The following is a 26563-nucleotide window of genomic DNA, read 5'->3' as shown; positions in this document are numbered from 1 at the left end:
CTCTGGCTTTGAAACTTTCCTGTCAGCTGTTGTTCCTTTGAGCTTTTCGTTTTGAAGAGAGTACCCTCAATGAGCCTTAGTGGGCATTCACAAGGCTCAAGAGACTCTCAAACTTAGTTAAAAACATAACCCCTCTTATATATCAGACCCTTACCCCTACTCTCAACTACCACTCTTCTTACTTCTCCCCCACCTCCGCCTTTTTCAAAAGAGCATTTGTCCCCAATCTTTCAGTCACTGCCGCATGTTACAGAAACTCTTTCGCAGCAAGTCAACGGCAAAGGACTTGGACGATAAAGCTGCAGAGGCTCTTTTGGATCCCGATCAGTACGTAGACAACCTTGCTGTCATTATGTCAAATTCACCTTAAACTCATTCCCTACATGTCCCAAAGGTGGAAATTAGACCCTATTGACCCCGACCGAGTTCGAGTTTTACTTTGTCAGGAAGGCAGCAATAGCAGCAAGTTTGCATTATATGATTCTCATCACCCTCCCACCAGTGAAACTGGATCAGTGCGAATACCAAATGATGTGTCTCGATCATGGAATGGAACTCAGCTTCATACCATCGCCAGCAGAGCAAATGAAATCGTTGGTTCTCTCGCTGAAGGCAGACGAAGCAGCGACTTTCGATCCTACAGTGTGAAGACACTACCGTCCGTATCGAGCCATGATGGTCTGTCTCAGCAACGCAAGGTAAAAATAGATTGAATGGTCCACCTTTTTTTTTTTTTTTCCTCGTTATCTTTGGAAACCACAATGTACCTGTAGTAGTTTGATGGCTGAGCTAATACAACTCCTCTTTCATTGGTTCCAAACAGCAATATCGGAAATTGGACATCATTGGAGACATGATATTTGGAGCCACTCCTTTGGCTTACAAAGGGACCAGCACCAAAATCCATTACAAACGAGATAAGCACCCACAAATCATCTTGACCAACCTTTTTACCATCAATCCTCGCGAGCTTGAAAACCAACCTATTCGCCGTGGTTCATTTTCGTCTGTCAACAGTGATATGTCATTTTCGTCATCTGCAAGTGGGCCATATATGGATGGCACGACGATATTTGGGCCTCGATTATCGCACCGCCCATCCATTTCCAGACCTCACTCCATTGTGGATGACAGTCCCGAATTGTCGAGTGATGATGAATCTTCTCGATATTCTTCTGTTTCACCTTTCGCTGAACAATTATTTGGACGGTCACCGAAATCCCGAAGATCTTTAAATAGCAAACGGTCTCGTCGCTTCAGTCAAACCAGCATTGAAGACGGAACGTTCAACCCAACCCCTCTTCCCAATACACGTACGTATGATGTGGTGGAACCCAGTGTAAGTCCTCGATCATGGTGTGTGAATTCTTGCGTCGTTGGAATTGCACCTAAATTATTTTTCATGAGCAGACTGTACGCCATCCCTCAAGGTCTATCAAATATGCATTGGCTGTGGTCATCACCCTAGATAATTCAGAAACACATCCACTTTTGGATCTTATTTTTTCCCACTTCGCTGTCATTGAAAACAAACTCCACCAACTTCAAGTCGTTGCTTTCAAGTTGCTCTGTAATCATTTTCGACGATCTTCACCAAGACAAATGCATTTGAGCGGACTTAATTCAGTAAGTTAAAGAAAAAATAATAATTATATAATTATGTCGCGTGCCGTAGACATTGATGACAGACTTGCGGAGGCATGCCACATAAGGGAAAGTAGCCGGGTTGGTGATACATACATACTAATGCCTTTCATCATCTTATTTAGATTTTTGCTCAACCACAGCGCAGAAGTCGAGGAAGTTTGCCTTTTTTGTCAGCAAACACCTTTCAAAACGACCCCATCTTATTGGATGCCGTTGCCAAATTCAAAGACTCCATATGTTCACTCTATAACACCCCAAGAATTCAGGTAAGCTACCTGAATAACTTTCATGCAAAGTTACATGTCACTCAGTCATCCTGCAGGAACCACTATGGCTAAACATGTCAACATTTTCACATCGACGGCCCGAGTATGCGAATCATCTTTTGCGCGAGTTAACCAACCTTATGGACCTGTACGACAATCGGGCGCAAAACTTCTTGATATCCACAATGATGACCGCCGTTTTAACATATCATCTTTCGTGGGTGCCGACGATACGACCGCCTGAAGAGAGCAGGGTATGTAACTTTCATTTTACTTCATGGACTGCCCCCCCCCCTTTTTTCGCAAAGCAATTCTAAATTCAACCTATCCAACATATAGTCTCCACATTTGGGCGGCTATAATCATGGCTACTACGATCCACTTTGGGCGCAACTTAGGTAAGTTATTGGCGTTTTTATTCTTTATATTGTTTTGGGGTTGGGCACAGCTCAGACGTATCACAAATAAGCATGTCGCTGACCTGTCACTTTTTGTTTTCTTTCGGCAGCGACTTATATGGGCATGTCGGTCATCAAAGTCGCATGGCACGAACTATCGTTGTCGGCCAACAGCCAGCTGTTGTACGAAGGATAATATATGTCTTGAGTTATTTCATTCGGTGTAACGAAGTATACGACAATATGGAAGTTCTAGCCACGGATACAGACTCCAATTCTATTTTTGGAAAAGAGTTTCCTATGGAAGATACCAGCGGGGAGATGGAAGACCACATTGTACAGCAATTGATGGGTTCGGCTGAAAGCAAATCCATAAATATACCACGAAAAAAAGGGGAGGATGCAAGTTATCGGGAAAACATTTCCGTAGCGTCTTCTCTAGACACTACCTCGCCAATTAAAGAAGATAACCAGGGCTATCGGTCGTCGTCCCAAACCATCCCACCTACACAAGTTAACTTTGACACCGCTGCCCATACAACGGCAGTGGCTAGTGCCATTGCCGCAGAAACGAGAGAATTGAGACAAGAAAGAGGAAGCTATTCCGATTCTAGAAGCCCATCCTTGAGCTCAAGATCACAATCTACCGACGCCGATTGCTGCTATCCCTTGTCTATGCCCAAGTCAGTTTTTCTTTTATGAGATTTGTTTGTTTTTTGGATGACCCCCCATTTAGTTAACTTGGGAATTTTGTTTTCTTTGCACAGATCGTACATATATCACATGGAGCCGGATATTACGCTCGCTAAAGAGACAGGTGTACCATCAGCAGCAGCAGACGAGCTATTTGCAAAGTCCTATGGAAGGTCACTTATGGTTGGATATTGCAACTCGTACAAATCGGATTTCGTTTTGATGGGCTTACCCAACAATTCCTTCATCGACGCCTTGGAGTCAGATATGCGGGACACTTTGACTCAATATTCACTTACGAATGATACCTCTGAAGCCGTGTGCATTGTCATTGACACCAACACTTCGTAAGCAGATGCGGATAGATGTATGTGTACGTCTAATTTGGGGGACTAACCGGTTTTTTTTTTTAATCTCTGTTATAGGCGATGTCGCACTCTTCACCAACGACCAGACGAACCGGATCAAGCACTGTGAGTCCATTTATTTGAAATTGCTTTTAATTTGCAACGCCCATACCTAACAGGACGGTAGCCATGATATGGATTCTAGAAAAGATGATTGGCGGTATATGCAAATGTCAAGTTTAGTTCACCAAATGTTGACGGACCTCAAGCGAAAATTTCAAAACGGCGTTGGAGCAGAAGAGGTAATGGAATCCATCACGATATCATTATCTGCTTCAGTGCTGAACTGACCGATCATTTTTTGAACTACAGTGCTTGGGATGGCTCGAAGACCAGTTACAATTATTGTACCTTCGAAGTACTTTCCTACAAGAGGCAGTTTACCAGCGGCGAAACGGATACAATGCCCTCGATGAACAACCATTTTTCAACGACCCCAAGTCTTTAGCGGCTGAAATCAGGTAAAGGCTCGGTCCTTGAAGATAGTAATGAGCTAATGTTTGAAATATTAAACATTGATGTATACAGGGTTGAAGAAAATGATATACCTCTGCTCATCAATATCTGCAGTACTTATGACGAAAAACTGCCCTCCATCCTCGCACAAATTGACCTGTAGACCTCGCTGTTGTTCTTCGATCCAGCTTTCTTTTCTTTTTCTACTCTATCTGTTCATCAAAGTTTAACTGTAGCAGCTTAATACTAATTCGCTTAACATGATTCCCTCTCACTTTCTATGTTCATCACCTGTAGTTATAGCATTTATACACCGTTCCTTCCAGATTTTGGCCCTTCGTTTTAATGTAAGACACTATTATTCCATGGCGCGTATGACTTTTACTATTTCCACGCGAGGGCAAAAAGTACGTTTATAAGGGGTGTTATTGTTGCATTACTGCTGTGGAATGCTGTGCATTGTAATAGCGAATGACAAATGGTAGCGCACAATTCCAAACGGCTCTCTCTAAACACACGCCAGCCTGATTGAAAGCGAACGTCTATACATCTTATTGACTCTAATAAAGTAATGTCTTAGATTAAATTGTTATCATGAACACCTAGCACTATTCGGGTTGTGTGGCCTCTAGCTGGGAGGAGCTAGTCGGTTGCAGTTTATGCACTTTTCCTAGCATTGGCCACTGTAAAACGTGGATCTGTAAAAATTGCATACTTTTCTCATCAGGTACGAGGCTTTTCGCGGCAAAGCCAATCAATTGGTCAAGATGTATTGCTTCTTGTACGTTCACGAAAATCTGTCGAGTGGAAGATGGTTCAGCTCCAACAAGACGTTTACGACGTTGCAATGGGGAAAACCTGAATTGGAATTGCTGAGAATCAAATGGAAAGAAAACTAGAGAAAAAAAAATAAAGACAAGGAATTAGGCAACATCTTGTTGACTTTTCTTTTTATACTTCATTTCATCTCATTCTTCTCCTTTTTTTCCATTTCATTACTGCTCTTTTTTAACCGCACCTCTTGGTTTCCTCCACTTCTAATTTCTACACGTAAGTAGTGCTCAAATCTGTTTTGATTTAGTTGACACACCGCAACCTTCCAGTCACGTCCTAACTTCTGCGTGTTTTTTTTGGTGGGCCCCACATCATTTCACATACAGATCAATCCTCTCATGACTGCAACTGCCATTAACGCCAACCAAACCGCTGCATCCGCCATCCTTGAGAATGATACAACTGACGCCCAGTCATCGGTCACACCTCAAGAAATCGGCATGATGTTTGTCCATGAATACTACAATTTCTTGCATGATGACCCTCAAAAGTTGCACTTGTTCTATAACAAGAACTCGAGCTACCTTCATGGCGAGGAGGGCGATCTCAACGTCAAATTGGTCAACGGCAATCAGGTAAGCATCTAGGGAGATTACCCTTGGAAAACTTTTTTTTTTTTTTTTGAAATGAGCGATTGAGCTTACTCATCCTCCTCCTCCCATAGCAAATCCGCAAGGCTATTACTGATCTCAACTTGAACAACTGTATGGTTATGGTCTCTAGCGTTGATAGTATGTCGTCTGCAAACAACGGTATCATTGTCCAGGTTCTTGGCGAAATGTCCAATCAAGGCACCGAAGCAAGAAAATTTGCACAGACCTTCTTTTTAGCCGAGCAGCCAAAGGGATACTATGTCTTGAATGACATTTTCCGCTTTTTGAGAGAGGATATTGACTATGAAGAGGGTGTCACCGAGGAAGAGGTCGCTGCTGTTGAAGAAAAGGTAGCTGAGCCCGACCAGGAACAGTCTGCTGTCAGCATGGATGACGCACAAACTGCTGCTGTCGAAGCTACCCAAGTAGCTGAAGCTAAGCCTGATGAAGAGCCTTCTCCTGCTGTTGTTCCTGAAGTCAAGGAAACCCCCGTGACCAAGACTGAGGAAAGCAATGAAAAGTCTGTTGAACAAGTCGCCAACGGTGTGGCCTCAGAAGGATCTGCCAAGGAGCAGCAACAACAACAACAGCGCCCAAAGAAGTCCAAGGCTGATGGTGATAAGCAGAAGCAAAAGCAACATGACAGACCTGCCAGTGCTGCCAAGAGCAATGCTCCCAAGACCTGGGCTAATTTGGCTGCCAATGACTCTGAAAAGTGGGGAACTCAAGTTGCAGAAGCTAAGGGACCCGTTGCTTCGGTTCCTGTCAACCCTCCTAAGCAATCTCCTCAGCAACAGCAACAACAACTTCAGACCAAGCAGCCCACCAAGACTGAGAACATTTCTATCTTTGTCAAGAATGTACAGCAGACCATGACTGAAGACCAGTTGAAGGAGGCATTCGGCAAGTTTGGTGCTATCAAGACGCTCACTGTTGTTCATTCCAAGAGCTGTGCTTTCCTTGACTTCAGCCATGCTGAGAGTGCTCACAAGGCCTTGAGTCAGCAAAAGATCACGATCGGCTCAGCCGTTGTGCTTGCTGAGGAACGTCGTCCCCAAGGTGGCCGTGGGCAATATGAAGGACGACGTCAAAACGGTGAAGGACGTGGTGGTTTCGAAAACCGTCGTGGAGGAATGCATCGTGGTGGTGACAAGCAGGCCAGCCAACAACAAGCTGATGGTCAACAGAGCGAGCGCGGAAACCGACGTGGAAATGCTGGACGTGGAGGAGACCGTAAGGGTAACAATACCAACAAAAGCCAACCTAATGCTCAAGCCAACTCTCCCGCTTCCAAGTAAACAGAAGAGAAAAAGAGGCACCCTCCCATATCACTGCAAATAACCCTTCTCCCAACTTGTGTTCAAGAAGAAAACGAAGAAAAAAATACCAAGTTTTTACATATGCACTCTTTGAAATCGAAAACACTTACACATACACGATCAAAAAAAGAACATAACTCCAAAGACGGATGCTAACCGTTCCATTTAAAAAAAAAAAGAAAAGGTTTTTAACAAGAAAAAGAAAGGCTGGCGTAAAAGCAAAAAAAAACAAAAAAACAAAAAAAAATTGAATCAGATGGAGAGATAATAGATAGAATTGCCGCACATGCCGTATTGAGTGTTTACTTGTATTTGGCATACTTGTGTTTTCATTTTCTTCTCTTGCTTGATGTTTCGAAGCACATTGGTTTGTTCAGCGTCCTTCTTGCATCGAGATTGCTTTTTTCTGCTTCTTTCCTGCACAATCCCATTTTCATGTATTTGAAATGTAAATATTGGAGTTTGAAAGTCTATTAAAAAAAAAAAATGGCCAAGTTCTATATATCTGTTCTGGCAATAGGGGCAACCGAGAACACCTCGAGGGTTGACTTAGGATGGACGGTGGTTTGTTTGTACCTTATATTGATAATACGCCCGGATGAACATGGTGTCATATCCAATGAGAACCGGCTCAATATAAGCCCTCATGCGGAAAAATGCTTTGGTAAACAAATTCGATGCAGCGATTGTCGTATTGGAGACGCCCTGGATCCAGCATGAATCGCCCTCTAATCTTCTCAATGGCAGGGTCCTTCCTTCACGGTATGTTGACCACCAATGTAAAATTAATGTTATTAAAATCTATGGCTTTTACCTTCGCCTAAAAAGGACCAGGAGGCACTGTCCATGGAACTAGTAGGATTTGCAAGGCGTGTCTCTTTTGTCAAAAAGTATTAAAGTTGATATGGTGACCAAGCAATCCTTTGGTTGAAGGAGACACGTCGAACATTGAGCACTTACGTCGGCATGCTTAGACATGATAAATTACCCATTTGAATCAGTAATCACGGTAAATAATTATCCGGGATTTGGCTCAGGTAAGCGATCTGACCCTGAATTAAAACCATAATTCCAAAGCCGGTAATGAATATAAAATATCGGTTTTGCCATCGCCAAAAAAAAAAAAAAATTACATTTATCTCTACAACCACACAATGACCGTTCCAAAACTGTTCACTCCAATCCGAGTTGGAAAAGTTGCCTTGAAGCACCGTGTCGTGCTTGCTCCACTTACTCGCATGCGTAACACTGGTGATCATGTTCCCAATGATCTTGTGGTCGAACACTACAAGCAGCGTGCTGGCAACGGAGGCGGCTTGTTGATCACTGAAGCTACCTTCATCTCACCCATGGCTGGTGGCTACCCTGGCGCTCCAGGAATCTATACTAAGGAACAGGTGGAAGGATGGAAAAAGGTACTTTATCTGCACTTGCAGTAAATCAGAGAGTTGTGTTTGCTCGATACTGACCTATGTGGGCATTTTCTTTTAGGTTACTGAAGCCGTCCATAAGCAAGGATCTGCCATTTTCCTGCAATTGTGGCACGTTGGTCGTGCTACTTCCAGTCATGTTCTCCCTGACAACGCTACACCCGTCTCAGCATCTGCCATTGCTATCAAGGGCAACAACATGGCCGGTCAGCCTTATGGAGTTCCTCGTCCCCTTGAGGAATCGGAAATTCCTAGCCTTATTCAAGATTATGTTAAGGCAGCCAAGAACGCCATAGAGGCTGAATTTGACGGTGTCGAGATTCACGGTGCCAATGGATATATCATTGACCAATTTATCAACAGCAACAGCAACGTTCGAACAGACAAGTATGGTGGTTCCATTGAGAACAGAACTCGATTGGCTTTGGAAGTAGTGGATGCCGTTCAACAAGCAGTCGGTCCTGAACGCACTGCTATTCGATTCTCTCCTTGGGGAGCTTTCCAGGACATGGGTGACGAAACACCTTTGGAAACCTGGGGCTATCTGACCCAACAATTGCAAGACAACCATCCCAACCTCGCCTATCTTCACTTCATGGAACCCCGTCCTGATGTTGTTGATCTGAGTGAGGCCGATAAGGGACCAAGTCTCAAGTCCTTCAAAAAGGTAAGCCATAACCACTTTTTTTTTTCCCAAACCAGCTTTCTTTTTTTTTTACCGTCTGACTGATAAAATTCCTGATCCCACTCACTCAGATTTGGAAGTCCGCATTCGTCAGTGCTGGTGGTTATGGCGACCATCGTGAACACGCATTGGCTGTTGCTGAGGAAACCGGCAATTTGCTTGCTTATGGCCGTCACTTCATTGCCAACCCTGATTTGCCTTACCGTCTTCAGGAAAACCTTCCTTTGAACCCTTACAACCGTGATACCTTCTACGGTGGTGGCCCCACTGGATACACCGATTACCCAACATGGGAAGAAGCACAAAAGGCGGACGTTGAGAACAACGCCGCCCAGAAAGCCGCCTTGTAAGCTTGTCATGCATGTCATTGATCTTTTATTTTTGTATATTTTGTTATGCGCTTAGAGAAATCGTAGGAGCTATACCACATCGCATTTTCCAGCATAGAATCAACCTCCATCTTAATGTTATGATTAAATTTATCCAACTGAAGTAATATATATCGTTGTATGTCCCCTACATGATTTCCTTTTAGAAGCCCTATACGGGTTGCCAACCGTCAATGACAGATACATCTTTGCTGATGAAAATGGACTTGAAACATGAGAAATTTGCGATTCCTTCATGCCTTGTGACAAAGTCCGTTAAAGTTGGTTTGGAAAAGTTCGATACCTCTATTTTAAGATGGCTGGTGAAGAATAGTGCGGGTCACATTATATAAAACTGGTTTGTTTCATATTGGCGATGAGACATTTCTGTCAAATTTTGTCAGATTGGTTCCAGGGCAGAATACCGCTTATTTTAGCAATGGCGGGTTGGTGCGGCAATCGCACTATGACATCCAACAGGGCTGTTTCAGTGGGATGCAAATTTTGAGAAGAATATATTTTATTATCAATCCATTATGCTCTGACCTATCTTTCCATACTATATGGAAGCTACTTGTACTTATGCTTTGTTTTTGGGTTTTGTTATTTTTCAAGAAAGGTTATAAAATCGTTGCGTCCATGATAGACGGCGCTAAGGTACGACTCAAATATTTCTCCTCCTACTGGTAGGGCTGCGAGTTGAAGCCTGAAGGAAACGCACATGTTAGAAAAGAGTATAGAAGGTTTAAAGATCAAACGAGGTATATCTACGTACACTCAGCGATAGTGGCAAACTTGTAACCCATTCCCTGGACGTATTCAATGGCTTTGTCGGTAAGCTCCTCGACAGTTTGTTGGTAAACCTTGAAGATTGAAAAAGGAATAAATATCTTAGGATTGCATTGAATAGTATCACCACCGCCGGCCAGACAAATTACTCACATCGTGTTCCAAAGCAATACCACCGGGCCCGGTAATAGGACCGAGCTCGTTCTTGTAGTTAGTCAGTTCATCATTGAGGTTGTGAGTTTCATAATCTTTCGAGTCGACATTCCAGGTTACGACTGTATATCCGAGTGAGTTAAGAGTCGACGTAGTTCCCGAATTGCTATTACCGTAAGGAGGACGCATGACTAAAAGATCAAAAAATCAGATACAATGTCATCCCGCTTTTAATTTACCACGTTGTTTTTTTAGGTAAAGGCACTTACACGCTGGCCTACGTAGAAAAATGAAGACATGTTTAGAATAAAAAGCAGGAGTAAAGTGCGAAGATTTGGGATGCAGAAACTCTCTCTAACCGAGCCCCTGTATGGTTCTAGGCATTTTGATACTTACTTTACACCGATAGCCTTCTCCAATGCAGCTTCAAGATCGGTCATTTCCGAGGTGACTCCCGCAGCATCCAAACTATCGAGATCAGCGTGTGAATATGTATGGCTTGCAATCTGTGGATGTTGAAATAACCAAATGTTTAGGAATGAGGTCTCAATTTTGGAACACTACTGCCATAGTGTTAACCCTGGCCGGAATCGTACCTGATGGCCAGAATTATATGCTTTTTCGATCGCAGCAGATGCGTTGGAATCAGTTTTGATATCCCTATTTACCATTGATACATCAATCAGCGTTTTCAGATCATTCGTACATACTAAAAGGATAGCAAGATCCTTACCACCAGTTTTTGCCATTGACAAAGAAAGTAGCCTGTTTCAACATAGCAAAGAAAATAATAATGTTAGGTCTGCAATGACAAATACGCGTCAAGCCATCAACGGCAATCCAGAACCACTGACCTTGATACCAGCCGCGTCTAACTTGTCAACTAGCTCTTCAGTAAACTCGTATGGACCATCATCGTATGTCAATGCGAAATATCCTTTCTTGCAGTCAGTTTGAACGCCAGTAAGAGTACGTCTTGTTATGGGCGACGTGGAGACCAATGTTGAGCTCAATAGTAAAGCAAAGGCCAGATAGACGAGAGAATGCATTGGATTAAACCTTTTTGAAAAGTAAAAAAAAAATGATATCGAGAAGAAGAAGAAAACGAAGAGTATATATAGGCTCCTGGACAACCGACCTCTTTCATTTCAAGTACTGCCATCAATCTTTATTTAGACCATTGGGTCCGCCATCGGATTCCCAGATTTTTTTTGTTTTGGTTTTTTCCTTTATTTGTCTGCATTGTCCGAATGGGACTTTACCGAGGTTACTCCACAAACAAGCTTCGCGCTAACAACAACCATATCATCCCTTCCCTTTTTCAAAAAGCAAGAGTTTCCTTCAATCTGCCTCCAATGTTTACCAGGATTTGATAGAATAAATGTTTACCCTGTTCCAAGGTACACATGCCCTGTTTTGTCTGCATGACTAAAGGCGTTTGGAAAGTTTCAGTGTGACCGTCGCGAAGGGGCAGAACAATGAGGAGTGGGATTACTCCGACCGAAAGCTTACTGCTTAAAATAAGTTGATACATGTTTTATCTTACCACAATTGAGAAAAAGACGAGAGCAGCTGCACAGAAGAAGCAGGAATTGCATTTGTAGTGCTTCTCTTCCTGGGCATGGATATCCATTGTGGAAACATAGAGTTGATAGAATGTTTACGGCGCGATGGTAATTTATTATCCGTCTTGTCCGGTCTTTCATCATCGTCGTTCTACCATGACGTCCGATTACGAATACCGCTGGCGTACTTGGCGTACCTCTTTACATCGCCAGTCACGATTCGACCAGCAGATGCTAAAAATGTCGCAGTTGCCACCTGCATTGGGGCCATGGCTTGCATGATACCGACACTGATTAATTAGTGTCTGTGAATTGTTTCTCTGTTAACAAATTCTCACTCTGCTAAATGACCTTGACATTGATACTGATTTAACCATGTCCGTCACAGTTGATTGTACCTGGCAATCTTCGTGTCACTCAATCCCAAAGATTTTATCTTCTGGCAATTAACACTCCACTTTTAAACCCAATATTTTTTTCATCCATTGTTATGTGGTGCATGCGTTTACCTCTTCCATCGGCATAACATTCGACTGATCTGAGAACCAAACAAGCGGACTCTTCGGTTCGGCGGGTCAGACTTCTCCGAAGTATCTTTGTCATGTCATCGTAAGGTGAATGTTTATTAATAATCCATGTTGCTCTGAATATCTCTTTCCAGGAGGTGGAAAATTCGTATCTTTCTTGAAACACCGCATGCTAGTCTATTTACATCTCTAATGGTAAGGTGCCTCGTTGAAACCTAGGTAAGTGTGCGTACCAGGAGATCAATAAGTGAATTGTATGTAAGACATAAACCAACGATTGATTAGACTCACATTCCGCGACCGTGGAAAATTTGAATCCGCGTTCCCGAGCATAATCAATGATTGAATCAGCAAGTTCTTCCGCTGTCTGCTTGTATACCTAGTACGGAAGAATACATGAATCAGTTTAGGTCACATTGAGCACCTGTCAAACTATGTTTGCAAACCCACATCATGTTGCAACCCAATCCCTCCCTTGGAATCATGGCTAGATCCCAGCTCTCTATGGTAGTTGTGCATTTCATCTGAAAGAGAATGAGTTTCATAGTCTTTGGAGTCTACAGACCAGTTCACCACTGTATAGCCAAGGCGGTTCAAAATATGCGTGACACGGTCCTCAGAGTTGCCATAAGGAGGGCGAATAACTGCAAAAATCAAAATTAACTATGAGTGCTAAGGAAAACAAAGACGCTAAACATAAAAATAAGAAAGAAAAAAATCATACAGGATGGTCTTTATCAATAGATATCAAAGTCGAAAGCAAAGTAGTATGTTTTAGATCAATCGAACTTGGTGTCATTTTCCGCCTTTTCAATGACTAGCTCACCTAACACCAATAATCCTCATCAAAGCGTCTTCAAGCCGTACTACCTCATTTTCCACTTGTCGATTTGAAAGTTCGTCGAGGTTAGCATGGCTCCAAGTATGACTGGCAATCTTTTTGGACGTGAGAGATTAGGGAGGCGAGAAGCTACACCGATAGTCCAAACCCCATCTCTCCTTATATGCTTTTTCCCCCCTTACCTGATGGCCAGAGTCATACGCCTTTTTAATAACGTTTTGAGCCTGAATATCATCATCTAAATCCCTATATTTCAAAATTTATAAGAACAAAGAATGTTGCTTATTCGCGTTGGAACAATATCCAACCCTAGGTCATTAACATTGTACCTACCAAAAATTATTGCCATTTACAAAAAAAGTAGCCTGCGTAGAAAGAAGAACCGCCATCAGTCTATGGCAGTGACCAAAAGGCATTTAGTACTAGCAGTCGAATTATACCTTTATTCCTCGTTCATTGAGATGGTCAATCAATCTGCTGCTGTACTTGTATGGGCCATCATCGAAAGTCAAGGCAAAGTGACCTGCCTTGCAATTAGTCTGAACTCCACGAGTCAGTCTTTTCGTCAAATGTAATGGTGTTGCAGAGACATAAGAAGCTATGGAGAGGCATGCAAGAAGATACTGTGCAAAAGCGATCATAGTGAATGGAGGATGGGGGTTCGACTGAATGGAGATGTAGCTATGCGTCGTATTTGTACCTTATTTTTTTCAAAAAGTACTGGAGTTCCCTGACATGACCAAAATAAGTTAAGAGACCACTGTTTATCTTTTTTAAGCAACTACTTCCCTCACTTGCAACGACAATCAGCATTACTCTTGTCCTGCCCTGTGTTAGGAGCCAACAGACACTTCGGAATTAATACACACTCCTTTTTCCGCACTTATTCCTCCCGTTTCTTTTGATAGTATTTATCTTTCCCGACGGTTGACAGTGTAATTGTTGCTGCTATGCAATGACGTGTGGGTTATGTAGCTGCTCGTGACAGCCATGGAAACGCACGGTCTATCGGCTCGGCTATGCATATACGATGAAGGCTGGATCGACAAAAGACATTGGAATTGTTTGGGTCCCAGCCGATTTGTAAGTAATCAATCAGTAGTATATTCATCACTTGACCTTTCTGGGATCAAATTGTGGGGTGAGGTGTTAGCAGTGTCATTATCCCTTCAAATTTCATAAGCTGTATTTTCTCCTCCTTTGCAATCATTATGTGCTGCCCAATCTGAGTCGGCACCGTAATTCAATACGTCTATGGTAATACTACTCATGTCCCGCCTTGCATGCATGGAAGTTCTATTAGTTAATCCACACTGCTTCCATCGGCATGTGATAGACGCTGTCTTTCGGTTGATGTACAACAGAGGCAACGGCTCATGGTATTTTACCGGAAATGGACAATGCCGGATGTCTTGTTCACCGCTTCCAGATAAGCGAAGTGTATGGCAGCAGTGATGTATGGTGTATTTTGCCCACGTCGCGTCACATCACACCTAATCTCATTAGACATTGATATGAGGAGTTTACGGGTGTCACATTGTTGCAGGTTAAACTTAAATGCTCTATAGGCTTCCAATGCAAGTGACAGAAAATTGTGTGCTCGAACACGACAAACCAGGCTGGGATACCAAAATTGGTTAGCAATATCCCCCACACTTGTAAGCGAAATTTTATTCTGTTGAAATACTGCACTTGAGTAATTCAGATTATACCATCGGATAACGAAAGGTCGCACTAACTCTCGCATTAATCTACTTTTCATGGCACAGCATGGTCTATAGAAGATGCAGAAGTTGTTGTCATAATGATGCATGGAGTGTATCACCTACTTTTTTTTATTGTATTTGAGGTCGTGTCTGTAATTTTTACGTTGCATTTGGATGCGGTATTAGAAAGTGTAGAATAGTCACCTATTCCAAATCTTTGTTTTTTCTTGAGTGATACAAAGTGTCTATAAAATCAGTGGGATATTCGAGAATGGGCCAATTATAGGTGGGGTGTGATTTTTAGTCGTGCGCAAAAATGTACTACGCAGTGCTAACTGATCTTTAAATGGGCAATAGGCATATATGACAGCCAAGCCAATGGCCTCGCAAAGCGCAGCTTGGAATTCTCTGTCGACGGTGGGAGATATTTACAATTATGGTGCATTTAGTAGACCTTTATTGTAATGGATTTGATCTGGACCATCGGCGGATTCTTGGTGCACATATGCGCGAAGGATCGGAATGGCCGTGTGCAAGTAATTTTCACGCCCAGACATGGCATTGTTGAACATCATCTCCTCCGCCGTCTTGGGTTTTTTGGTCGCATATGCACTAGAGTACATGCGCCACCGCTTGAAACTTTTACAGCAGGTCCTTTGTGGAATCGTTCGCCAAAAAAATAATCCACGCTTTCAGAGCGATTTTGAGCAGCCTTCCCATGGTACTCCAAGCGACCATAACAGAGGAAAATGCCCCGAGCAATGTATTCCGTCATCACGAAAACGTTCTTGATTTACAGCATGCACACTTACTAGAAAGAATTTAGTTATGGGAAAGCAAATGCGTAATGTGCACTTGCTAACTGGGATATCCTTCAGCAAATTGATATTTAATGCAGCAATTTCAAAATTATATATCTGCTAGATTAACATCCCAGTATGCGAATATTTGAAAATTAGTGAGAGGAAAAAGTGCTTGTGGTAGTGTCATAATGGCAAACCAAGGTACAGAAGGTATCTTTCAGTCGCAAGTGGCGGGTAAATTTTACAAATTGGTAAGTTTGGCGTATCTAAAATGGTGGGAGAGGATAAAATACCTCGTGTGGTATATCCGCGGAAGGCTGATGTTCAAGTGACATTATAAATGTTCTCGGCGTGGGTAATGTAGCCAATAGACCTTCTCATAGAGAGTAATAGACAGTGGACTACACTTCCATGATTTTTTAGAACAGCGTATCAGCGAGTGAGAAAGTCTCAACGAGAAAGTCGCCGATCCGCGTGACACAATTACAGAGCTTGGGTTTTTTTTTATTCAGGCGCCACTCAGAAGGACCAGGCTTTGCATACTTTGAAGAGTATAACAAAACAAATTTTAGAAAGATAAGATCAACGAAAGATACTTGTTTTCACTATCCAAGTGGAATGATCGTACACCCATAGTATAGAATGCTGTGGTCGCTTGGTCCCGTAGGTTATCTGCCTCATTGAATCCCCGACATGGCAGCATCCGTCAGATAGGCTACATGGCCCCGCCCAACCCAGTTTAAACATCGCCTGCTAACACACGGACATAACAATGTGTATCTCCAGAGATAGCCATCGCTGGTTTTTCTTTTATTAGATGAGTAAATTGTTCATAGGATAGTGTGAGAAAGGAAGCAACTAACATTCTGAAACGAATGACTAGCCAGCTATAGCTTATCAACATTAGAATAATGATACTTGCTTTGACTCATGTATCGTAAAATCAATATATAGGATTAAAACATATCTGAAGATCTACTGGACTGTCATAACGGCCAGCGTAAAATTATAGGCGGCTCGATGCTGCCAAGTCATGCCGCATGTTTAGCAACCTTTTTTTTTCCACTTTCCCTATTGATGCTTTATTGGTATCGCGCGGTCAATGTTGGTCCCAGAGTAGTGGGTGCTCATCCAAAATTTACTATGACCTACGTTAGCCCATACCTTCCAAGAACCAGTAAGAAGTCGATAACAAGTTCAATCAGTGCATGCGTAGTTTGTACAACAGGCGAAGTGAGGGTGGATGGGCTAAGAACGACATCCAAGTGGGACAAAAGAGAAAAAAGTTGTGGCTGTTATGGTGGTTGTTCTTCGGGGGAAGTGTAGAAAAATTTCAGACACTGAGCTTGTATTCCTGGGGGTCCACGCACGCAACTCTAACAAAACCCCAACCCAACTAACTCAACCCATACCTTTCGTCTTTCCTTTTGCTTGAAATTGTCTTGTTTTTCCTCTTCATTTAATCCCTATCATATTCTTCTTTGGTGAACTTTCGTCCGTTTTTCAAACATAAAGTTCCACACTCACTTTTTGTTTCTATCGTTACCCACTGCTCGACTCCACCATGACTACTGCCCATCCCAACCCGGCACCATTGACCTCGAGACGTAACTCTGCATTCTCGTCTCGGCTGGAACATGCTACGCCAGACCAGCAAGACGAAATTGAACGATTAGCAAGAACTTTTGAGGTGTCAGATGACAAGCTCAAAACCATTGTAAAGGGTTTTGCTGAAGAGATGAGCGCGGGGTTACGGGCTCACGACCAATCTTGTGATCTGAAGATGATACCCTCTTGGGTAACAGGTTAGTACACTGCCCAGTCGTCTATCATCGGGGCGATGTTTGCTTCAACAACATGCTATTTATGCGTGCACTAGGATGATGCCACTATTTAGCTCCGTTCCGCCCGCCCGCCCGCCCAAAATACCTTTTTCATCTCGATCTTATACTCATCTTCTACTTGCCTTCTGTCAGGTTATCCATCCGGGAATGAAAAGGGCGTTTACCTAGCCTTGGAGATTTCAGGCATGGATATCTATGTTTGCCAAGTGAAATTGAAAGGCGAACGCGGCAAGTTAGCTATCAACCAATATCAGTACAAGATTCCAGATAACTTGACAGCAGGAGAAGATATGTCGATTTTGGTAGACTATGTTGCGGACTGTGTTTCCGATTTCTTAGTCAGAGTTGGCACACAGGACCTCTTCGTTTACCCCATGGCCGTCAGCGTGGGGTTCGCGGTCAAGCAAACCGGTCTTAACAAGGGAACTATTGTGGCCCTGGAGCATGGCTTTGATTACCAAAATGGTGTTGGCTGTGATGTTGTAGAGCTTTTCCACTCTCGTTTTAAAGCTAAAGGCTTGGCCGTTAAAGTCGTTGCCATGGCCAACGGTAAGTACAACCAAGCGGGATATGAAAAATTGCCCTTTTTTTTTTTTCATGCTAAACCCCCATCACTCTTTTCCAAAAGACACTGTATGCACTCTATTGGCACATGCCTATCAACATCCTTCCACACGAATTGGAATAGTACACAGCGCTGGAACGAATTGTGCCTATTATGAAAAGTTCAGCAATATCAAGTCTCTTGAAAATTCATTCAAGAATAAGAATTCAGACGATATGATCATCAACACCGAATGGTGTAACTTTGGTTCACATAAGCGATGGCTTCCCAATACTTGGTTTGACCGAAAACTGGATCGTGAGTCAAATAATCCTTCTATACACATCTTTGAAAAGATGACTACTGGCATGTACCTCGGTGAAATTGTTCGCAACATATTGGTCTACCTTGTGGACAATGACAAACTCTTTGCTGGATCAAGTTCAGATGGTCTAAATACTCCCTATAGTTTTGACACTAGCTATATGTATGTAATTGAAGCTGACGACGATAGTGAAGCGTACAAAGACACGTGCGTCATCCTGGAAGAGATGCTGAAGATCGGCCCAACCACTGTTGCTGATCGCGAGATAGTGCAAAAAGTGTGCGAAATTGTTGGAAGACGCTCTGCCATGCTCGTTGGTGCAGCAATAGCCAGTGTAGTTAATTATATGGTCGAGCATGGTATCGGATTGGATGATACCAGCGATGGCTTCGCTATATGTAAGTAAACCAAATTTCTTCGATGGGCGAATGACTTTTGATCACCCATGGCACCTGTGTCCTAATACCACTCTCTCTCTATAGCTATCAGCGGTGATCTGTACGAAGATTACCCTTCATTCCATCCTCGAGTTTGTGAAACGCTGAAGGCTCTCATTTCAGATGATATCGCTTCCAAGCTCTCGGTGGGCATTGTCAAGCACTCAAGAATTGTTGGTGCTGCTATTGTTGCGATGATGGCTGAGAAAATGGATTCTGACGTGGATATGCAAGAATGAGAACGACACACGAGAAAAAAATGCCATACCTAACTTCTTGTTTTTTTCTTACTATCCACCATAGCACTTTTCAACTTAAATTCGCTACACTACTCCAGGGCAATTTTTTATTATTTTCTGTGCTGACTGATTGTGTAGAAGTCGTCTTCCTTTCCACTACCTCTTTCCTTTTTGTAATTATAATACCACTTGCTCATTTATATTGTCTGTCTGGTCGAACCGAGATAAATATACTCTTTATCTTTTTCGAGGCCAATGGAAAAGTCGCACTTGAATGATTTGCATAATCGCGTTTGCAACACACAATCCGCCACCTTGGCATTAGCTACAGAGGCTCTGTCCGAACCTTTAAGTCGTGTTCAGGCCCTACCGTCGCATTTAGATCACTTCCAGTCATGGCAAGGTGCTAATGATCAACTGATCGATCAACTTGTCAAAGGCTCATTTTGGGCTACCCATTTACACTTTGTGCTTGATACTCTGATCCCAAACTGGAGCTATGCATTTGAAGACGGGCAGCGGTTTCAGCTTTTGAAGGCTACCTTTGTCCCTGAAGTTCGGTCAAAACAAGCAACCATGATGGCTCGGCTATCCTTAACAATCCTTGTGGATTCGCTGGCTCATAAAACAATACCCACCGGAGAGCTTTCGATATTAATACGTCTACTACGCCATTTGATACAAGAAGGCGGCCTTGACTTATTGCTTGGAAAATGCCATGATGCTGAGTGGCGGCGGGTTGTCACTGCCATGGTATCCGTACCGGCAAGAGTTGCCAATGCTATAGGTGAAACGTCGACGCGTGATGACTGGTATACTGACAGGTAGATCTCTTTAATTGTTGAACACTGAATCTCCCCATAGCACATCGCAGTCTTCCTCACCTTTTATTTCTTTCTGATCAGTCGGTATTCAGCCATGGTTGCTACTTCCATCGCCCATTACGTAGATATAGCAGCCCAGAGAGCTCCAGCCGTGGATAATGAACAATACGTCGATAGTGTTGGCGCCTCCATTGGGCAATTAATAGGGAAAATGGCTCGGCAAGGATATGCCCCCAACCTCATCTCAAATTTGTACCCTCATACCCTACCTCAGGTTGCCTCTCGATCGCCCCATACTGCCATGACTTGCAAGATTTGGTCGCATATTATGTTGAACCATTTGATGCTCTCGCCTGATCTCTCCCGACTGATCTCCGGAACATTCTTGTATTTAAATCAGAATATATCGAAAACAGATTTGACAGTAGGTCGCGTTCAGCAACTTTCTAAAGGACTTTTTGCAATGTATTTTGCTTCTGAGCCTGTTGAGATGTCAAATTCTGTTTTGCAACTCTTTTGGAAAATCGGCTGGTTAGAATCTCACTCATCACCCAGTATGGGTGTTACCAGAACACTGGCTGCATTGCTAGTGTATGCTGGGGGGATACAAGAATCCGAGAATTTCGGCCAGGAAGGTAAGTAAGCCCATTCTTGTGCCATACTGCATTCAATTCAAACCAGCTCACTCATCGACTTTCCCTTTGTAAATTAGTGTCGTCGTATTCCATCACAAAGAAAGCCCAGGATATTCTTTTGTTGGTGCTTCGAAAGCTTATTTCTATGTGGGGCGATAGGCAGTTTGTTCGAAATACTCCCTACTTGAAACAAATTGGTACGAATGTTTTAAGCATGAAACGGGCGCCTATCTTGACTGGGCCCTTATCTAATGGTCATGCTTGTACTCAATAGGTGTTACATCGGCCATACTCGTAATTCTCGGCTATCTACCTAATCAGGTCATTAAAGCTGAAGTATTCTCAGCCCTGCAGATGTCCAAGCATATACATGAATGGTTTGTCAGTGGAGACCCGGAGACGACGAAGATAGGGATTGTAAGCTGGAAAAGTTGGTTAGATTTTGGACAGAAAAGCAACTCAGGTTCATGATACTCAAACCATGTTATTTTTGTATGTATCATTAGTTACTGGCAGAAACACTATCGATGTTGATGGACGACCCTGACAAAAGATTGGACTGTCATGTACTCGATCCAGAAATGGATAAGAGTCTTTTGGCATTACGAGATTTGATCTATGCCAGAGACGCTCTGCAGCATGAGGGTGAGTGGTGGCCCATCAAATTGCTAATACCCTAGGCAATTGTTTGTTAATGCCTCTCAAACAGATGCCACAGACAATGAAGAGGTTGACGAAGTGCGTGCTGAAATAGCTGGAAATGAGCCGTTATCGGATGATGATGATCAAGACATGCAAGAGGTAGACCCTGACGCCCCATTCACTTTTGGACAAGGTATCACAATGCATCCCTTTTTGTTGTCTTAAATTGATAGTGGATGCTTACCCAAAAATCGATAGACGATGATACATCGGACGAGGATTCAGATTTGGAGCCCTATCCTATGCCCCAGGAACCCGATGATGAACAGGATCATAGAGCACCAGATAAGAAAAAACTTGGCAAACCTATGTAAGGCGGTTTCTAATGGAATTCACAGCAAATTAGAGATGGCTCTGGACTAAACTATTTGCTATTTTTGGTTTATCATTAGGTATGTGTACGACCTCCTTCAATACCTACGAGCACAGGATGATCCGATCAAGCAAGAGGTTGGCTTGTCGTCTGCTGAAGACCTGATTAGGCAGAAAGAAAACGTTGGAACTGAGATAGGTAAGCTACAGCTCTTGATCACCACGGATGAGCGTTACAAGCCTTGTTACGATAATTTGATTAACCATTCGCTGGACAGAGGAAAATGCACAAGAACTTACCAAGATAGTAATGTCTCTGCAAGATACATTTCATTTAGAAAATTTCGATGAAAGCCAACAAGGCACTCTGGTAGCCTTATTGATAGCTTCACCCAAGCCATCTTTCAGGTAAGTTCGGCATACCACACGTCATAATTTCAGCAGCTTTCTATGCTTAACGCTTTCATCCTTTTGCAGAGTCGTCATAGATGAATTTTACGATCGTAACTCCTCTGATTCACAGCGATCTTTAGCATTGCGGTGTATCAGTATTGCAGTCAAAGAGTTGGCGGGCTGGCGAGATACAAAGGTAAAGTGGCATATATTTAGATTCCATATACTGATCAATCTAGTAACGGGGGACATTTTTTCACAGCCAAAAGAGGGCTCGGCTGCAGGAGCCATAGAGTCGCTGGATCAAATGTTTAGCAACTCACTTACTCTGCCAGATGAAAGTACGAGTAAAACTGCTTTGGAAACCAGAGGAAAAACCAGAGTGTTCTCTAGGAAAAGCGAGGTGGATCGCAAGCGAGCGAAACCGACACAAAATAAGCTCTCTGGTTTTGTTAGTACGGACATCTTTTTTCCTTTAATGCAAGGATGGTGGGAAGGAACGCGAACTGGCTGGAGGTAAGTGAACATCTTGCACATGGGAAAATGCTTGTACAGGAACGACTGAATTCATGATGGCAATTCTATATTACAGTAATCAAACAGTACGGATTATGGCAACTCAATCTCCAAGACTCTTGTCTAGGTTTGTCCTAACGCTTGGGGTCATTTTGCATTTTTCCAGCAAGTATTGAAGTATTATCAGCCATCGCCATCATGAAAAACTGTACTAACAGCGCTCAATTGTAAACAGTCAATACACCACAACATCAGCACATCGTCAAAGAATTTTGGGACTTTGCTCTTTCTCTGCGATATCACACCTTCCAAGGACAACCCGACCCCAGCGTTGTTCACGCCGCATTAATAGGAATTAACACCATTGTCAATATTTCGATGAAAGATCAGAAATCAAGACTCATTAATGAGTATGCTCAGCAATTGGTGGAGACTAAAGACTGGGTTGTTGGTAAGTAGTGATAAACTGGTCGCTAGAAATATAGTTATGCTAAGAATGTTTCTATTTCCCTGTTACTACAGCTCTCATCGACGGGTCGACGGAGGAGGTCAAGCAGCTTTGTGGCCATATTTTGTTGGCACTGAAAGATATCATGACAACGTACAACGACATTCTTTTGGGCGGTGTTTTGTAATATAGCATAATATATTTTTAATAGATAGAGCTAGAGGAGACAGCATAAACAGTATTTGTAAAGCTAAGTTTTGGTCATGTCATTTTGATTTCCCACTGCGGAGTCAAATTTTTGACCAGGCGGTCCCTGAACAGGTTTGAGCCAACTCTTGGCCCTCTTCTCTTGGCTTGATCAACAGACAATTATGGAGCCATTAAAATCTTTTTTCACAAAACCTTCACCCAAAGGTCACTATTAATTCTAAATTCCACTAAATCACAGAACTACGTCTCACATCTACTTTGATTATCACAGAGGAATTGCGAAAAAGTCAGCGTGATTTCCGATCGGTGCAAAGGGATTTGAAACGGGATCAACTTCAACTTCAACGACAAGAAAGTCAGTTAGAAGCAGAAATCAAACGGGCCGCTCGGCAAGGAAATACCACTCTGGCGAAGTCTCTTGCTAAGGTAGCGTGTTGAACTTTGTGATTGCGTCTACCTTGTGACAGCTCCCAACTGAAAGACTTCTCTCCTAAAGCAACTCATACAAGTTCGTAACCAAAAGACAAAGAATCAAAAGGTCGAGTCTCAGATATCCGGGATGTCTCATCGGACTACCGCTATGCAGAGCAACATTGCAATGGGGTAAGTGTTGAATATTAGGGGTATTCTGTCAACTCCATATTTACTCACCGTCAACAGTAATGCCATGAGTGGGGCTACCAAGGCAATGGCTGCGACTAGCAAGGTCATGGATCCAGCGCAAATTCAGAAGACTATGATGGAGTTTCAAAAACAGTCCCTTCATGCTGATATGACGGCAGAAATGAGTATGTATAGAGTTATTTGACGCTGTCTGTGTGATGGTAGACAGGGTTAATCAATTGTTAATTTTAGTGGACGATACTTTGGAAGACGTCTTGGGTGAAGAAGATGACGAAGAGGAGTCGGAGGACATTATGAATCAAGTAAGTTACAACCAGCTTAACCGTTGGCTACAACAACATCGCTAACTGAGACTTCAACTAGGTGTTGGATGAAATTGGCATTTCTATCAATGGCAAGATGGCCTCTGTGCCCACTAACAATCCTATCAAAGAATCCTCGCAAGCCGCTGCAGAAGAGGATGCAGAATTACAGCGGCGGCTGGAAGCTTTGAGAAACCCATAGGGCCTTTTGGTTCTCCTCAAAGTCTTCAATTGTACCATACTATCTATATATTGTTCTCACCATACACTGGATCTATTCATTGGCAATTCCTTGGCTCCGTCTGCAAACTGCGCCTTATTAAAATTAAAGGTTTAGAACCAGCTTGAACCAGAAAACATCATCCGAACATCAATAATTTATTTTAGACAAGTGGGAAAAGCTTAAAGCAGAGTGAATGGTCATATACGAGGATGTTGAGCGCAGGTGTTGATATTACGGGTGAAAAGGCGGATGACATGCCGTGAACTTTATGCCGTTTTTTCATTCGTAGATTCACCTTCGAGCTTCTTTACAATTGGGAACTCTTTCTTTATCTCTTCTATGCGCTCGTCATCACCAGGCTTTTTCCAAGTACCCTTCGTGTCCCTATGCATAGTATAGATTAGTATAGGAAGAAATGCGTGTATGGAAATGAAGGTATGATTAGGGTTTACTTTTCGTACTGTCGCAAAAGCGGTTCAAAAACATAGTATCCTGTTGCAACACCGATTGCAGCTGCCGTCAATATAGGCACTGATCGCTTTAAAAATGACATGTTGTAATTTTGAGTCCGAGTGGCTCCCTGACCGTCCACAACTGCCTTTATGTTGCATTTTTTGCAAGTCACAAGGGTCGTTATTGGACTTTTCCTGTAAGCAGCCGGTTGACAAAGCGCCATTGAAAAAGATCCATGGCAGAGAACGAACCTAGGAAGCGACCTAGAACAGATACTCCAGCAAATAAGGATGGCGAGGATCCTAATTACGCGTTCATGAACGACTTCAACTTTGACGCATTCATAGGCGACGGTACGACTTTGGACGGATTGACTAATCAAGACTTGCTGCCGCCGTCTGCTGCTGCCGATATGATGTTTTCGTTTTCCGATGTTGATGTCATGAGTGGAATTGCTCTGGGAGAGAATCCTGCGGACACTAGCGTGGTTAGTGGACTCCCTCCTCTACCCACCGCCACCACGCGTCGACCATCAAGCCAATCTTTGGATAGCCGACCTAGCGATTCTGGCGTGAAACCAAAGGATCCTGCAGTGGCCACGAACTCAGCTTCAAGCGAAACCAAGGCAAGTGGAACAACAGGCAGCGCAGCATCGCAAACAGCGGCCATCCTGAAGCAAACCGTGTTCACGGTCATTGTAGCTGATAAAGTTTTTCGAATGAGCTGGGAAACATTATGCTCCGATGGTCCAGCTAATTTCTTTATCGAGCATTTTTCTCGAAACCCAAGGTCACGCACTGTTCGCATCGACCGCGACCCAGATACGTTTAAAATGATTTTACACTATTTACGAGGATATCAGATTCGACCAAAAGATGAATACGAGAATCAAAATTTAATGAATGACGCAAGGTACTATGGTCTTAAGCGACTCACCCAGTTCCTTCGCCAAACGCTGTTTCTTAATGTAGGCGGTCGTGTATTTCGATTGTCAAAGGACCTTTTGGCTAGAGGTCAGTTATGGTGTGATGTGGACAGTTCAGAACTCTAATAATCTGAGTTTACTTAACTTCCCCCCCTTTTCATTACACTAGATGGACCAGCCAATTTTTTCACGGGACCTTTGATACACTATTTATTCTACACCCATGTCAAGCAAGCTGAAGCGCCTCCATATATAATTGATCGAAATCCAGAAACATTTTCAGAGATCATTAGCCATTTACAAGGATATTCCATCCAAATTAGAGATGAAGTCCACCGAGCCAATTTGCTCAAGGACGCCCAGTATTATTCACTCCGACGATTAAGGGACAAGCTCATGACGGCCAGGAAAACGATTGATGGGTTTGGAGAAACTGGCAACCAAGAAGTTCTTCTATGGCTTAAAGATGTTCGATTGGCAAACCTTCTACAAAGTTCAGCATTGGAGCAGAAACTGACTCCACCAGCCAACCTGGCCGACGTCAGCGATGATGTACGAGCTCTTTATCAGATAAGATATAAGCGGGAAGACAATCCCCACAATTTATTAGTGCAACTTTCGGAATTTTATCTCTATTATCCTCCCCCTGGAGCTGAAAGACAATGTAGAATGGAATTATGTGATACCGAACGACAAAAACTCGAAAGTATCGCCAAAACCCTTAGATTGGAAGGAGTGCACGAATTAGCCTGCATGAATCTTGACTGTGCCATCAAAATTGATGATAGGGCAGTCACAGCCGAAGAACTACTGGACAGTCAAAAAGTACAGAAACTTTATGTATTGAAAGCGATTGCTGCTGTTTTGACATGTAGTCATCGGTTAACACTTTGTATGTTACGATTTGAAGCTGTTAGTTCACGGCTTCAATTAAACTTGAAACGAGAGTTTTTGCCTTAAAACCCCGGTCATTATCTCTAGCCAATAGATATGACATTTCCTTATCTAGTGTTGCCTCGTGACACCCCTTTTGAACTTTTTTGCCCACAATGGAAGAAGCGCTATGAAAAATTGCATAAATTGGCTGCAAGCTTTCTTTTTTCCCCAGAATATTCTTTGTTCCTCTT

At 42.9% G+C, this 26563-nt stretch overlaps 14 protein-coding genes across 15 annotated transcripts; 10 read left to right on the top strand and 4 right to left on the bottom strand.

The window, feature by feature from the left end:
* Nucleotides 1-24: 24 nt before the first annotated feature.
* Nucleotides 25-2165, top strand: K450DRAFT_218759 (uncharacterized protein). The gene is made up of 5 exons (XM_051585261.1): nucleotides 25-327; nucleotides 395-698; nucleotides 824-1339; nucleotides 1411-1626; nucleotides 1770-2165. The coding sequence occupies exons 1-5, from the start codon at nucleotides 245-247 to the stop codon at nucleotides 1983-1985; spliced, it is 1335 nt and encodes a 444-aa protein (XP_051449232.1). The 5' UTR covers nucleotides 25-244; the 3' UTR covers nucleotides 1986-2165.
* On the top strand, nucleotides 1960-4253 carry K450DRAFT_218743 (uncharacterized protein). Its single transcript, XM_051585260.1, has 8 exons — nucleotides 1960-2167; nucleotides 2253-2311; nucleotides 2422-2994; nucleotides 3079-3351; nucleotides 3430-3477; nucleotides 3557-3653; nucleotides 3724-3872; nucleotides 3940-4253. The coding sequence occupies exons 1-8, from the start codon at nucleotides 1988-1990 to the stop codon at nucleotides 4028-4030; spliced, it is 1470 nt and encodes a 489-aa protein (XP_051449231.1). The 5' UTR covers nucleotides 1960-1987; the 3' UTR covers nucleotides 4031-4253.
* On the top strand, nucleotides 3783-4381 carry K450DRAFT_218737 (uncharacterized protein). Its single transcript, XM_051585259.1, has 2 exons — nucleotides 3783-3872; nucleotides 3940-4381. Exon 2 carries the CDS (start codon nucleotides 4128-4130, stop codon nucleotides 4284-4286), a length of 159 nt encoding a protein of 52 aa, XP_051449230.1. The 5' UTR covers nucleotides 3783-3872; nucleotides 3940-4127; the 3' UTR covers nucleotides 4287-4381.
* Nucleotides 4382-4798: 417 nt separating this feature from the next.
* Nucleotides 4799-6656, top strand: K450DRAFT_218736 (uncharacterized protein). The gene is made up of 3 exons (XM_051585258.1): nucleotides 4799-4917; nucleotides 5028-5276; nucleotides 5366-6656. Exons 2-3 carry the CDS (start codon nucleotides 5040-5042, stop codon nucleotides 6590-6592), a joined length of 1464 nt encoding a protein of 487 aa, XP_051449229.1. The 5' UTR covers nucleotides 4799-4917; nucleotides 5028-5039; the 3' UTR covers nucleotides 6593-6656.
* Nucleotides 6657-7754: 1098 nt separating this feature from the next.
* K450DRAFT_296378 (uncharacterized protein) lies at nucleotides 7755-9349 on the top strand. Its single transcript, XM_051593634.1, has 3 exons — nucleotides 7755-8028; nucleotides 8105-8710; nucleotides 8800-9349. The coding sequence occupies exons 1-3, from the start codon at nucleotides 7768-7770 to the stop codon at nucleotides 9076-9078; spliced, it is 1146 nt and encodes a 381-aa protein (XP_051449228.1). The 5' UTR covers nucleotides 7755-7767; the 3' UTR covers nucleotides 9079-9349.
* Nucleotides 9350-9596: 247 nt separating this feature from the next.
* On the bottom strand, nucleotides 9597-11406 carry K450DRAFT_218723 (uncharacterized protein). The gene is made up of 8 exons (XM_051585257.1): nucleotides 10893-11406; nucleotides 10772-10803; nucleotides 10635-10698; nucleotides 10435-10544; nucleotides 10308-10315; nucleotides 10039-10229; nucleotides 9872-9959; nucleotides 9597-9802 (listed from the first exon to the last, which is right to left on the bottom strand). Exons 1-8 carry the CDS (start codon nucleotides 11085-11087, stop codon nucleotides 9777-9779), a joined length of 714 nt encoding a protein of 237 aa, XP_051449227.1. The 5' UTR covers nucleotides 11088-11406; the 3' UTR covers nucleotides 9597-9776.
* An 854-nt stretch (nucleotides 11407-12260) lies between these two features.
* Nucleotides 12261-13612, bottom strand: K450DRAFT_276587 (uncharacterized protein; the record flags this gene model as incomplete). Its single annotated transcript, XM_051593238.1, has 8 exons — nucleotides 12261-12345; nucleotides 12422-12509; nucleotides 12581-12774; nucleotides 12855-12862; nucleotides 12957-13066; nucleotides 13154-13217; nucleotides 13305-13336; nucleotides 13412-13612. The coding sequence occupies 8 exons, from the start codon at nucleotides 13610-13612 to the stop codon at nucleotides 12320-12322; spliced, it is 723 nt and encodes a 240-aa protein (XP_051449226.1). The 3' UTR covers nucleotides 12261-12319.
* A 2730-nt stretch (nucleotides 13613-16342) lies between these two features.
* On the top strand, nucleotides 16343-16925 carry K450DRAFT_218718 (uncharacterized protein). The gene has a single exon (XM_051585256.1). The coding sequence runs from the start codon at nucleotides 16501-16503 to the stop codon at nucleotides 16804-16806; it is 306 nt and encodes a 101-aa protein (XP_051449225.1). The 5' UTR covers nucleotides 16343-16500; the 3' UTR covers nucleotides 16807-16925.
* Nucleotides 16926-18997, top strand: K450DRAFT_218711 (uncharacterized protein). Its single transcript, XM_051585255.1, has 4 exons — nucleotides 16926-17285; nucleotides 17457-17873; nucleotides 17953-18591; nucleotides 18676-18997. Exons 1-4 carry the CDS (start codon nucleotides 17045-17047, stop codon nucleotides 18867-18869), a joined length of 1491 nt encoding a protein of 496 aa, XP_051449224.1. The 5' UTR covers nucleotides 16926-17044; the 3' UTR covers nucleotides 18870-18997.
* K450DRAFT_218701 (uncharacterized protein) lies at nucleotides 18998-23036 on the top strand. Of its 2 annotated transcripts, XM_051585254.1 has the most exons (11): nucleotides 18998-19693; nucleotides 19775-20328; nucleotides 20406-20525; nucleotides 20603-20745; nucleotides 20835-20973; nucleotides 21038-21163; nucleotides 21229-21340; nucleotides 21423-21541; nucleotides 21623-21750; nucleotides 21820-21931; nucleotides 21998-22175. In XM_051585254.1, exons 1-9 carry the CDS (start codon nucleotides 19125-19127, stop codon nucleotides 21691-21693), a joined length of 1953 nt encoding a protein of 650 aa, XP_051449223.1. In that variant the 5' UTR covers nucleotides 18998-19124; the 3' UTR covers nucleotides 21694-21750; nucleotides 21820-21931; nucleotides 21998-22175. The 2 variants fall into 2 exon arrangements, with proteins under 2 accessions (XP_051449223.1, XP_051449222.1); XM_051585253.1 differs by lacking the exons at nucleotides 18998-19693; nucleotides 19775-20328; nucleotides 20406-20525; ... (2 more) ...; nucleotides 21038-21163; nucleotides 21229-21340 and adding exons at nucleotides 22328-22416; nucleotides 22487-22702; nucleotides 22774-23036 and having other exon boundaries at nucleotides 21388-21541; nucleotides 21998-22251.
* Nucleotide 23037: 1 nt separating this feature from the next.
* Nucleotides 23038-23886, top strand: K450DRAFT_218697 (uncharacterized protein). Its single transcript, XM_051585252.1, has 5 exons — nucleotides 23038-23113; nucleotides 23181-23335; nucleotides 23406-23512; nucleotides 23570-23697; nucleotides 23765-23886. The coding sequence occupies exons 1-5, from the start codon at nucleotides 23071-23073 to the stop codon at nucleotides 23878-23880; spliced, it is 549 nt and encodes a 182-aa protein (XP_051449221.1). The 5' UTR covers nucleotides 23038-23070; the 3' UTR covers nucleotides 23881-23886.
* Nucleotides 23869-24191, bottom strand: K450DRAFT_218696 (uncharacterized protein). Its single transcript, XM_051585251.1, has one exon. The coding sequence runs from the start codon at nucleotides 24073-24075 to the stop codon at nucleotides 23893-23895; it is 183 nt and encodes a 60-aa protein (XP_051449220.1). The 5' UTR covers nucleotides 24076-24191; the 3' UTR covers nucleotides 23869-23892.
* Nucleotides 24192-24324: 133 nt separating this feature from the next.
* Nucleotides 24325-24716, bottom strand: K450DRAFT_276584 (uncharacterized protein; the record flags this gene model as incomplete). The annotated part of the gene is made up of 2 exons (XM_051593237.1): nucleotides 24511-24716; nucleotides 24325-24442 (listed from the first exon to the last, which is right to left on the bottom strand). The coding sequence occupies exons 1-2, from the start codon at nucleotides 24609-24611 to the stop codon at nucleotides 24325-24327; spliced, it is 219 nt and encodes a 72-aa protein (XP_051449219.1). The 5' UTR covers nucleotides 24612-24716.
* Nucleotide 24717: 1 nt separating this feature from the next.
* K450DRAFT_218686 (uncharacterized protein) lies at nucleotides 24718-26563 on the top strand. The gene is made up of 2 exons (XM_051585250.1): nucleotides 24718-25524; nucleotides 25606-26563. The coding sequence occupies exons 1-2, from the start codon at nucleotides 24747-24749 to the stop codon at nucleotides 26394-26396; spliced, it is 1569 nt and encodes a 522-aa protein (XP_051449218.1). The 5' UTR covers nucleotides 24718-24746; the 3' UTR covers nucleotides 26397-26563.

The sequence above is a fragment of the Umbelopsis ramanniana genome, assembly GCF_025399195.1.
Source record: "Umbelopsis ramanniana AG unplaced genomic scaffold K450scaffold_2, whole genome shotgun sequence".
Taxonomy (NCBI): Eukaryota; Fungi; Mucoromycota; class Umbelopsidomycetes; order Umbelopsidales; family Umbelopsidaceae; genus Umbelopsis; species Umbelopsis ramanniana.
The sequence above is the reverse complement of the archived record's forward strand: the minus strand, read 5'-3'. Positions and strand labels throughout refer to the sequence as shown.

Bases quoted from the DNA above. Each gene is read 5' to 3' on its own strand.
- K450DRAFT_296378 (XM_051593634.1), top strand. From the start codon at position 7,768: ATGACCGTTCCAAAACTGTTCACTCCAATCCGAGTTGGAAAAGTTGCC. The intron at 8,029-8,104 runs GTACTTTATCTG...ATTTTCTTTTAG, and splicing joins AGGTGGAAGGATGGAAAAAG to GTTACTGAAGCCGTCCATAA. The intron at 8,711-8,799 runs GTAAGCCATAAC...CCACTCACTCAG, and splicing joins GTCTCAAGTCCTTCAAAAAG to ATTTGGAAGTCCGCATTCGT.
- K450DRAFT_218701 (XM_051585254.1), top strand. From the start codon at position 19,125: ATGGAAAAGTCGCACTTGAATGATTTGCATAATCGCGTTTGCAACACA. The intron at 20,329-20,405 runs GTAAGTAAGCCC...TTTGTAAATTAG, and splicing joins CGAGAATTTCGGCCAGGAAG to TGTCGTCGTATTCCATCACA. The intron at 20,746-20,834 runs GTAAGCTGGAAA...ATGTATCATTAG, and splicing joins AGACGACGAAGATAGGGATT to TTACTGGCAGAAACACTATC.
- K450DRAFT_218696 (XM_051585251.1), bottom strand. From the start codon at position 24,075: ATGGTACAATTGAAGACTTTGAGGAGAACCAAAAGGCCCTATGGGTTT.
- K450DRAFT_218743 (XM_051585260.1), top strand. From the start codon at position 1,988: ATGTCAACATTTTCACATCGACGGCCCGAGTATGCGAATCATCTTTTG. The intron at 2,312-2,421 runs GTAAGTTATTGG...TTCTTTCGGCAG, and splicing joins CCACTTTGGGCGCAACTTAG to CGACTTATATGGGCATGTCG. The intron at 3,873-3,939 runs GTAAAGGCTCGG...TGATGTATACAG, and splicing joins TCTTTAGCGGCTGAAATCAG to GGTTGAAGAAAATGATATAC.
- K450DRAFT_218718 (XM_051585256.1), top strand. From the start codon at position 16,501: ATGCTGCCAAGTCATGCCGCATGTTTAGCAACCTTTTTTTTTCCACTT.
- K450DRAFT_218736 (XM_051585258.1), top strand. From the start codon at position 5,040: ATGACTGCAACTGCCATTAACGCCAACCAAACCGCTGCATCCGCCATC. The intron at 5,277-5,365 runs GTAAGCATCTAG...CTCCTCCCATAG, and splicing joins AATTGGTCAACGGCAATCAG to CAAATCCGCAAGGCTATTAC.
- K450DRAFT_218737 (XM_051585259.1), top strand. From the start codon at position 4,128: ATGATTCCCTCTCACTTTCTATGTTCATCACCTGTAGTTATAGCATTT.
- K450DRAFT_218711 (XM_051585255.1), top strand. From the start codon at position 17,045: ATGACTACTGCCCATCCCAACCCGGCACCATTGACCTCGAGACGTAAC. The intron at 17,286-17,456 runs GTTAGTACACTG...GCCTTCTGTCAG, and splicing joins GATACCCTCTTGGGTAACAG to GTTATCCATCCGGGAATGAA. The intron at 18,592-18,675 runs GTAAGTAAACCA...CTCTCTCTATAG, and splicing joins CAGCGATGGCTTCGCTATAT to CTATCAGCGGTGATCTGTAC.
- K450DRAFT_218697 (XM_051585252.1), top strand. From the start codon at position 23,071: ATGGAGCCATTAAAATCTTTTTTCACAAAACCTTCACCCAAAG. The intron at 23,513-23,569 runs GTAAGTGTTGAA...CACCGTCAACAG, and splicing joins CAGAGCAACATTGCAATGGG to TAATGCCATGAGTGGGGCTA. The intron at 23,698-23,764 runs GTATGTATAGAG...TGTTAATTTTAG, and splicing joins TGATATGACGGCAGAAATGA to TGGACGATACTTTGGAAGAC.
- K450DRAFT_218723 (XM_051585257.1), bottom strand. From the start codon at position 11,087: ATGCATTCTCTCGTCTATCTGGCCTTTGCTTTACTATTGAGCTCAACA. The intron at 10,699-10,771 runs GTAAGGATCTTG...AATGGTAAATAG, and splicing joins GTCAATGGCAAAAACTGGTG to GGATATCAAAACTGATTCCA. The intron at 9,960-10,038 runs GTGAGTAATTTG...TCAATCTTCAAG, and splicing joins GTATTGCTTTGGAACACGAT to GTTTACCAACAAACTGTCGA.
- K450DRAFT_218686 (XM_051585250.1), top strand. From the start codon at position 24,747: ATGGCAGAGAACGAACCTAGGAAGCGACCTAGAACAGATACTCCAGCA. The intron at 25,525-25,605 runs GTCAGTTATGGT...TCATTACACTAG, and splicing joins AAAGGACCTTTTGGCTAGAG to ATGGACCAGCCAATTTTTTC.
- K450DRAFT_218759 (XM_051585261.1), top strand. From the start codon at position 245: ATGTTACAGAAACTCTTTCGCAGCAAGTCAACGGCAAAGGACTTGGAC. The intron at 328-394 runs GTACGTAGACAA...CATGTCCCAAAG, and splicing joins GCTCTTTTGGATCCCGATCA to GTGGAAATTAGACCCTATTG. The intron at 1,627-1,769 runs GTAAGTTAAAGA...CATCTTATTTAG, and splicing joins ATTTGAGCGGACTTAATTCA to ATTTTTGCTCAACCACAGCG.